This window comes from Austrofundulus limnaeus, unplaced genomic scaffold, assembly GCF_001266775.1.
Source record: "Austrofundulus limnaeus strain Quisiro unplaced genomic scaffold, Austrofundulus_limnaeus-1.0 Scaffold2205, whole genome shotgun sequence".
NCBI classification, from domain to species: domain Eukaryota; kingdom Metazoa; phylum Chordata; class Actinopteri; order Cyprinodontiformes; family Rivulidae; genus Austrofundulus; species Austrofundulus limnaeus.
This window is the reverse complement of record NW_013954607.1, coordinates 20,965-30,199: the sequence shown is the minus strand read 5'-3', so window position 1 is coordinate 30,199 and position 9,235 is coordinate 20,965. Positions and strand designations below refer to the sequence as shown.

The 9,235-nt window shown below is 44.7% G+C and overlaps 3 protein-coding genes across 3 annotated transcripts in view; 2 read left to right on the top strand and 1 right to left on the bottom strand.

The window, feature by feature from the left end:
• LOC106537255 (mitochondrial import inner membrane translocase subunit Tim9) overlaps window positions 1-2,601 on the bottom strand; it is a gene marked incomplete at its 3' end in the record, with an annotated part of 3,921 nt that extends 1,320 nt beyond the window's left edge. Inside the window, 2 exon segments of the mRNA XM_014034642.1 lie at window positions 2,134-2,183; window positions 2,517-2,601. Coding sequence (XP_013890096.1) covers window positions 2,134-2,175 — 42 coding nt within the window.
• Window positions 2,602-3,052: 451 nt separating this feature from the next.
• Window positions 3,053-6,270, top strand: LOC106537254 (protein TALPID3). Its single transcript, XM_014034641.1, has 7 exons — window positions 3,053-3,603; window positions 4,190-4,286; window positions 4,755-4,986; window positions 5,095-5,165; window positions 5,296-5,374; window positions 5,450-5,522; window positions 6,084-6,270. Exons 1-7 carry the CDS (start codon window positions 3,315-3,317, stop codon window positions 6,170-6,172), a joined length of 930 nt encoding a protein of 309 aa, XP_013890095.1. The 5' UTR covers window positions 3,053-3,314; the 3' UTR covers window positions 6,173-6,270.
• A 275-nt stretch (window positions 6,271-6,545) lies between these two features.
• On the top strand, window positions 6,546-8,273 carry irf2bpl (interferon regulatory factor 2 binding protein-like; the record flags this gene model as incomplete). Its single annotated transcript, XM_014034640.1, is given in 1 exon segment — window positions 6,546-8,273. A coding segment is annotated over 1 exon segment (1,584 nt), but the record flags the coding sequence as incomplete, so codon positions are not given.
• Window positions 8,274-9,235: the final 962 nt, after the last annotated feature.

Genomic DNA, 9,235 nt, shown 5'->3' with positions numbered 1-9,235 from the left:
GCTGATTAGAAATTATGTGTTAACGAGCAGTTGGACAGGTGTACCTAATAAAGTGGCCGGTGAGTGTATACTTTGATACTTCAGTTATTTCACATGATTTATATCATTTACAGGAAAATAGTGGAAAATAACTAAACGAAACCATAWGTGGTTGGAGGGAACTACTTTTTCTTCTGCTTGGGTGATGCAGAAGCGAAGTGGCACGTGCTCTATCAGTCTGTAGATGTACGGCAGGTCATTTTAACATAAAATCTGCTTCGTCTGAGTGTCTATAATAACATTTTAGATTCTAGGGTTCCTAAACTTTTTCATGCAATGGCCCCCAAACAGCATTAGCTCCGGCCAGGGACCATCTAGCAAACCCACAAACCATGCTACAAAATATACAAAGTAACAAGTTTTATAATATTTTCTCTCACTATTATTCACTATTCAAAAATTATTATATTCCTTTTGAATAAGAATTTTAAATTGTGCTAAAAGACTTATAAATTACTCTGTCATTTATTATTTATAAAGCAGTTATTTGAAAAGCGCTACTTTTTATGTTTTACCAGACACATTATGTGTTATTACAAAAGTACCAGATCAGTATCGCTTATACCAGCTAAACTTTACTCGGTATCAGTATCAGAAAGACAACTGTCAGTYTGGAACATCACCAGCCCAGAGTGAGCAGAGAGGATCACTCATTGACTGAATATTATTAGAATTAATATAATGAAGAGTATGATGTAGACCTGCTTTATATGAGAAGTGCTCTGAGATGGTTCAGTACATTTCTGTAACTGAGATGATCAGAAAGCTTTGTGAAAAGGGAGATTTGTCCTGAGAATTGTTTAAAAAGTGATTTAGTGCCAGTAGTGATGAGAGGAACAGGTGAGCTGCTGTAACTGTGTGAAACACAGCGTCAGAAAACAAGCCTTAGTTTCAATATAACCACTTTACACGCTCAAACAGTATAAACCTGTTATGTTTTTACAATTAAAAGTAAGATAATATACACAACGCCCACAGTTAAAAAGGAATAAGATGAAAGTAATATGAAATAAACCTGCAGATTTTGACATTAAACATGTATTAAATATTTAAATCAAAATGTGTTTTCCATATAAAATGTGGTCAAGATTTACAGATACAGTTTATTTTGGTACAAGTGCAGGTGAGTGTATGGAATATTATGTCTGATCATCCGGCTGCATGATGGATCAGTTAGCAGAAGGTCCTGGGTTCAGTCCCCGGTTTGGACTCGGGGTCTGCCTGTTCTTGTTCTCATGTGGGTTTCCTCCAGGTCACAGACCAAAAACCTGTACAACGGGTCACGTTAGGTCTGGGCTTCCTTGCAGAAGAGATCTGAGATCTCAGTGGGTTTGACTGTTTAAATAACAATAAATCCATCTCATAATCAGATAAATCTTTGAAGCTACGCTTAAAAACATTATGGCATCATTAAAATATAACAAACTTGGAGCACATACATTTTTGTTTAGTCATAAGGATTAGATACWGTATCTGCAAACACTAATTTGTTTGATATTTGAGATGACAGAAAATGACATTTTGATGTAAAGAATAGTGGAGATTTAACGTGTTGTCATGTTTGTAAAATCTAAATTATGATGGAAATGTTTTAGTGTAGAGGAAAAAGAGACGATGGTGTTAATAAGGTCCAACACTTTATTCTTTTAATCTAATATTTTATTTATTATTTTATTTCACAGCACTTATTTAAAAAAAATGTAGCCTAGATTCTGATACTGTTGATGTGTTGTAAATAATGCTGGAGATGTCACTTGTGTTGAAATAAATCTWCATTGTAACAACAAACTGAATCACAGGTTTTACAGAACAGTCAGTATTATTGATGATTTAAAGGTTATAATTACATGACTTTAATAATAATATGTCTTGATGTATAATGGGACAGTCTGCAGGGCTGAATGAGTCCCACTCCGGCCCTGACTATAACTGAGTTTTACAGACACAGTTATATTCTGGTGTTGTAGTGGCTGAGAGTCTTTTCATCAAGGTTAGACRCATCATGTCACAACATAAACTCACCTGATTAAAGGCAGCGGGTCATACCAGACCTTCATTTATAAAGGGTTACCTGCAGTTGTTCAAAAACCTCACCTGTTTGATCTGGTCGGACTCGGACACCTGGACGGCCGCCATGTTTCACCCTGGAGACAATCACACCAGACTCCATTCAAAAACTGTCACATTTTACAAACACTTTGTGTTCTCTTATGAACTGCTTTATTTATCAATCTCTATAAAATGTATCCTTTAACTTGTTAACTTTAGTTTTATTTCAGTGTTCATAAATAAATCTGTGGGATTAGGGTTAAAAGTGTAAAAAATCAGATTATCATCACGATGATGCAGCACCGGATGTGCTCAGCTCTCCTCGGCAGTTAAACAGTTTACATATTTGTTTTATCTTTATCTTGTTTTATATTTATTATATTTACACAACAAGAAACCCACGTGTTAGACACATGTTTTAATGTTACCTGCGTGGATCGGTACCACTGTGCGTCCGTGTCTGGTCCAAAAGAGGCTCGATCAAAATCACGAAGGTCGGTAGCGAATCTGAGCCGCAGATTCCACACAAAATGTTTTGATTTTTATTAAAACGCGCTTGAATTTAGAGACTTTCCCATTAAATATTATATGTTTATATTATTAGTTCTTTTTATATATAAATTCTGGACTCAAGTAGTTTATAAGGARAGACTACAAGCTGAAAACAAGCCGTGACGAAAGTACTGCAGAAAATGTTACCATGTCCTTCTGTTAACGTCGCCACCTGGTGCACAAGGATGCTCATTTACCTTCGGAAATTAAATCTCTGTAACTAAAATCAAACATGTCCTTGCAGTGACTAAAACACAAGTCTTATAATATATAATATGAGTCATTATCTAGTCAATATAATATATAATATAAGTCATTATCTAGTCAATATAATGAATGTTTCCAAAGTTGAGGTCCACAGCCGGTCCTTCCTGCAGGGGGCAGCAGACCTGCGGGCCACACTCTGCTGGAAACTCAGTAGTAGAAGAAGAAACTGAGCTGAGGCGGAAGTTAGATGAATGATGTTTTCTTTCCTGATTTGATGTTTTTTCTCTTATTTCTTTGAGTTTTTCGTCACTTTTTGAGTTTATTCACATTTAAAGTTTTATTTGAARATAATTCTGTCGCTTCGAACCGTTTAGTTTCTTATTTCTTAGCTGAACGATGCAGAAGCGGGAAATTTGAAAAAGAAAAACCAGTTTAATTAACACCAGGACAAACCCGTGGGTTCTGTTATGTTCCATGATCCGGATCTCGGTCCGGATCTGTCATCCTGCAGCTCAAGCACCGGGGAGGTTTTAACCCGCTCCACTCGTGTTCTGGTTCCGAACCACAGAGACGGAACCCASCCGGTCCACATCACGGTTCAGAGACTGCGGGACCCTCTCCGGCTTCACCGGACCGAGCAGAACCAGACGCGGCAGACGAGAGCCGAACCGAAACCAGACGACGTGGATCCGGATCGGGGAGCAGCGGGTTCCCAGCCGGACCGGAACCGGTCTGTCCGAACCACCGGCCGTGGAGGTAATTATACAGAACTTTTGTGTTGATTCTGGGTCAGGACGGTTTTAGTTTTCTCCTTTTGTTACCGTGGTGACAGAAGAAACCGGAAACTCGTTCTGCTGTTTTATTTTGAAAATATTCGGAAACAGGAAACCATCCTGTTTCTCTACGGAAGAGGATTAGGACCACTGTAAAAATAAAATATTTATGTTATCTTTTATAATCTATACATAATATAATTATGTCGCCTTTTTATTTTTGTGATTTGTGTTTTTTTATTGTACATAAATTTTGTTGTTTTTATAAGAAATGAAATGAATGAATAAACAAATTGAAATTTTATTCTGACTTTAGTCAGAAATTGAGATTAAAGTCAGAATTCATTTATTTCCAGTGGCCCTAATTTTCTTCTTCTTCTTCTTCTTCTAAATATTATTATAAATATTATTAAAAATGTTATTATTAATAAGCTCATGTAAACATTGAGTAAAAACATAAATACATACACAAACTGTAGTAATACTGTAAAGTCTTAGTATAATTGTCTCAGTTTTAACAGAACCTCTTGGGTCAGCTTCATTAAATCATGACATCACTTCCTCCTCAGGTGAGGAGCTGCTGACGTCGTGCTTCACCACGGGACAGAGACCAGCTGTCCTCCAGGCTCTGAGACAACGAGTCCAAACCGGGCTCCAGAAAAACAGGTTTTACTAAAGTGTTGGAAGAAAACCTGGAGCCAGACCTCACAGAGACTCAGGGACACCCAGACCAGGTCCAACAGAGACTCAGGGACACCCAGACCAGGTCCAACAGAGACTCAGGGACACCCAGACCAGGTCCAACAGAGACTCAGGGACACCCAGACCAGGTCCAACAGAGTGGTTAGGGGAGTTGGCGGTTCAGTTGCCCTGTATTTAGTCACGTGTTGAAGTGTCCTGTGAGTGTATGGATTTAAAGCACTGATGAGTCTCTACAGACAGAAGTTAGCTGACAGTAGTACTGAGAACAGTTAATGAGGGCCCAGGTTGGAACGAGAGGAGCTTTATTAATATTTCATCTAGGATATGGTCCAACAGAAACTCCCCTCACATGAATAAACTCACTAAAATCCTCATGATTGTGTCTCAGAAACTTTGCTTTTTGTGTTTCCTGCCTGTCTGTGATCTGCTCAGCGGTCACAGCGCCCCCTGCAGGAGGGAGGTCCGAGTCCAGCTGCTGGATCCACACCTGGTCCAGACCACTGCAGGACCTCAGGACACTCTGAGGGATCAGGGTCCAGGCAGCGTGTCTGCAGCTCGGACTGAACCGGACCCGTTGTCGGGTCGCCCGGGGGACGCCAGCAGCACGGTGGCTGTAGCAGCTGCTGCCGCCGCTGTAGCAGCTGCTGCCGCTCCTCTCGTGAAGGTAAGGTTAAGAGACGACGAGTGACATGTTGGAGCGTAAAAACATTTCTATGACTCTGTAAATAAAATAAAACCAGCTGTTAAATAATGTTCTGTGTGGTGCGTTCAGGCGCAGTCCGACATCGAGGCGCGGGTGTCCCAGCTGGCTGAGGGTGTACAGAGGCTGCTGCACACTAACAGGTACACACTCCACAGGTGTTTCCCTGCTTACACCTGTTTCTTTTGTCAGGTAACTTCTGATTATTTTCTGCTTTGCTTGTTTCTGTTTCTCATTTGTGCCCCGTGACGTCATTGTGACCTCTGACCTCAGGGATCCTGAGGGGCGGAGCCTCAGCCAGCAGACACTGCAGCAGCTGGAGACGCTGCAGAAACAGCAGCTCCAGCTGCAGGTAAARACACTCACCTGAGCTGCTGCGTCCGCTCCACCACCTGACTCACGACTGCCTGTCCTCTCATCCAATCAGAGCCAGCTGCTGGAGTCCGCAGTCAGGATAGTGACAGGCCACGCCCCCGTGAAGTCAGACCCCAGAGCTGCAGGTGAGTCAGCCTCAGACAKCCACCTGAAGCAGAGCCGTTCTCCACTTTTATTTATTTATTTATTTATTTGTTTATTTATTTATTTATTTATTTATTTATTTATTGATTGATTTATTGTACCTGAAACTTTTATTTGGTAAATAAAGATGTTTTGCAGCTGATTTGTCTTTTTGTTTTTGTTCTGACTGAAGTGAGGTTCTGCTGGGTTTAGCCAGCAGAGGGCAGCACCACCTCTGTCAGCTTCACCTGAGCTGTTACCATGACAACACACAGGTTAGGGCTGCAGGGAGGGAGGAGGTTGTGTTGCCATGGTAACCAGGGATGTCTGTAGCTCTGAGTTATTTATAAACGGTTATTGTGTGTGTTTATTTGTTTGTGTTTGTTTGTGTGTGTGTGTTTTATTTGTGTGTTTATTTTTTGTGTGTATTTATTTGTGTGTTTTTATTTATGTGTTGTTTGTTGTTTATTTGTGTTTATTTGTCTGTGTTTATTTGTTCGTGTTTATTTGTGTTTGTTTGTGTGTTTATTTGTAAAATTCTCGTGTTTTTGTGTGTCTCTCAGAGAAGACTCGGAACCACAGCTCTTCTGCTGCTGTCCCTGTTACCATGGAAACAGGCGGCCCTGACCCCAGGTCAGACCGGACCAGGTGAGTCCTCCGGACCGGGTCTCATCGACCGTTTTCTGTTTTATTTGGTACCAAAACAGAGGAAGCTCAGTTCTCTCAGTGTGTGTGTGTGTGTGTGTGTGTGTGTGTGTGTGTGTGTGTGTGTGTGTGTGTGTGTGTGTGTGTGTGTGTGTGTGTGTGTGTGTGTGTGTGTGTGTGTCTGCCCCCTTGTTTTTGTTACTTGGTGGGGACCGGATGCTGCTTTGCAAAGCCCGGTCCCCACGGGGATATAAAACCAGACCTGTGTGTGTGTTGGGGGAGGGGTGCTCCCTCAGCGCGCGGGGCTCCACCCCTCCTCTTCCTCCTCCTCCTCCTCCTCCTCTCTGCAGCAGGAGGAGGAAGAACGTCTCTCTGTCTTCATCTCAGTCCGGTTCTCCTCCGTGTCGAACCGGACCATGTCTCAGTCCCGCAGGCGGTCCTGCTACCTGTGCGACCTGCCCCGGATGTCCTGGGCCATGATCTGGGACTTCACCGAACCGGTCTGCCGGGGCTGCGTTAATTACGAGGGCACGGACCGGGTCGAGCTCGTCATCGAGACCGCCCGGAACCTGAAGCGGGCCCACGGCTTCCAGGACGACCGAACCTCCACAGGCGGACCCGCCAAGACCCAGGTGGTTCCGAGCGGGAAGGAGCCGAACCAGCTCCCTGTTGACGGACAGGGTTCGGACCGGTACCCGCACGGAGCCGAGAGCCGGGATCGGTTCGGGTTAAAAACGGAGGAGGAACCTCCGGACCTGAACCGACAGAGTCCGAACTCTCGGAGCAGGACTAACGGGAGTCCAGTGTCGGTACCGGGGAAGATGACGGTACCGCCGAACCTGCTGCCTCAGGTGAGCCGAACCTCCTCTCAGAACTCTGTGGACCCGGGAGGGAAAGGACCCACCTCGGACCAGGACCAGGACCAGGACGTGAAGGACCGGCAGAGGAACAGCGAGGTTCTGACCGAGCTCAATGAAAGCCTCCGGAACCGGCAGGAGGAGTGGGCCAGCAGACCCAAACTGGTCCGGGACACCCTGCTGGTTCTGTCCAAGTCCACCCCGTTTGATGTCCGGTTCAAGAAGGACCACGGTCTGGTGGGCCGGGTCTTCGCCTTCGATGCTGTGTCCAAAACCGGACTGGACTTCGAGCTGAGGATCTTCATCGAGTACCCGTCCGGTTCTGGTTCCGTGTTCTCCAGCGCCTCCGGGGTGGCCAAGCAGATGTACCAGGACTGCATGAAGGACCTGGGCCGGGGTCTGTCCTCCGGGTTCCGGTACCTGGAGTACCAGATGAAGCTGGGTTCTGGGGACTGGCGCCTGCTGGGGGACCTGTTACCGGAGTCCCTGCGGGTCTTCAGGGACCGGGTCGGAGAGGACCTGCTGCCCCAGCCTCACATCGACCCGATGCTGCCCACCCCCCTGGTTCTGCTGGGCCGGGGGTCCGGCAGCACCAGGATCGGTGGGAGGAAGCGAAAAGTCTCTCTTGATCCTGATCTGGACTTGAAACTGACGGAGGACCAGAACCAGAACCAGCAGCAATGGACAGAGACCCTGAAGCAGTCCTTCCTGGACCAGAACTCAAACCCAGCTGCGCGGGGCGACCAGTCCCCCAGCAAAGACCCGGTCCATTCCACCACTGACGGCCCCGTGTCTCCTGGTTCTGATCCGGGACACCCCCAGAGCGTCCCGGACTCCCCCCCGGTCCAGAGCGGACCCCTGAGCTGCACTCTGTGCCACCAGCGCCTGGAGGACACTCACTTTGTCCAGTGTCCGTCGGTTCCGGTCCACAAGTTCTGCTTCCCCTGCTCCAGAGACAGCATCAAGACCCAGGCGGGTTCTGGGGAGGTGTACTGTCCGAGCGGGTCCAAATGTCCCCTGCTGGGGTCCAGTGTCCCCTGGGCCTTCATGCAGGAGGAGATCAGAACCATCCTGACCGGAGACGTGAAGAAGGAGCAGGACCCCTGAACCGAACCGGGCCGGACCGGACTGGACCGGGTCTTTTCTGCTGGAGAACCAGACTCTGAACCAGGACCTGGACCCGTTCTTATGAGCCTCAGAACCYACCCGGTTCTGTTAGTACAGCTGCAGGTTCTTCTGTTAGTTTAATAACAAATATTTTATTTTTTATTAGAAAATTTTTAATCACAAAAATAAAAAACTTTTTTTAAAGAATTTTATGATTTAATTTAAATCCTTTGTTTTGACCCAACAAACATTTTTATTTATTTAATTTATTTTTTACAGTAAAACAGAAAATAATCATCAAGCTCTGTTTTCATCGTCATCACTTCATGAATGATGTCATTTCCTGTATGGGACCAGAACTGGTTCTGCTGAGTCCTGGGTTTCTGTTGGACCGGGTTTTGGGTCTGAGTGAGTTTAATAAATCCTGTTGGTGGAAAAGTCTCCCGTCTTTTTATGTTCAAGTCAGGATTTAAAGTTTTAATGAGCTAAAAACACCTGTTCAGGAAGTGCATCACCCGCAGACTTTCAAAATAAAAGTATGAAATGATATTTATCTGTAAAAACACAGACTGCTGACATCTGCTGAAGTTGACTCAGCAATTAAAGTTAGCAGCTGCAGAACAGCAGCTAAATATAGCAGAGCAGCAGCTAAAATGTAGCAAAACATTAGCTAAACGTAGTAGAACAGCAGCTAAATGTAGCAGAACAGCAGCTAACTGTAGCAGAACAGCAGCTAACTGTAGCAGAACAGTATATAAATGTATCAAAACAGCTAAAAGTAGCAGAACATTAGCTAAACATAGCAGAGAAGCAGCTAAATGTAGCAGAACATTAGCTAAATGTAGCAGAGCAGTAGCTAAATGTAGCAGAGCAGCAGCTAAATGTAGCAGAACATTAGCTAAATGTAGCAGAGCAGTAGCTAAATGTAGCAGAGCAGCAGCTAAATGTAGCAGAGCAGTAGCTAAATGTAGCAGAGCAGTAGCTAAATGTATCAAAACAGCTAAATGTGGCAAAACATTAGCTAAACATTGCAGGGCAGCAGCTAAATGTAGCAGAACATTAGCTAAATGTAGCAGAGCAGTAGCTAAATGTAGCAGAGCAGCAGC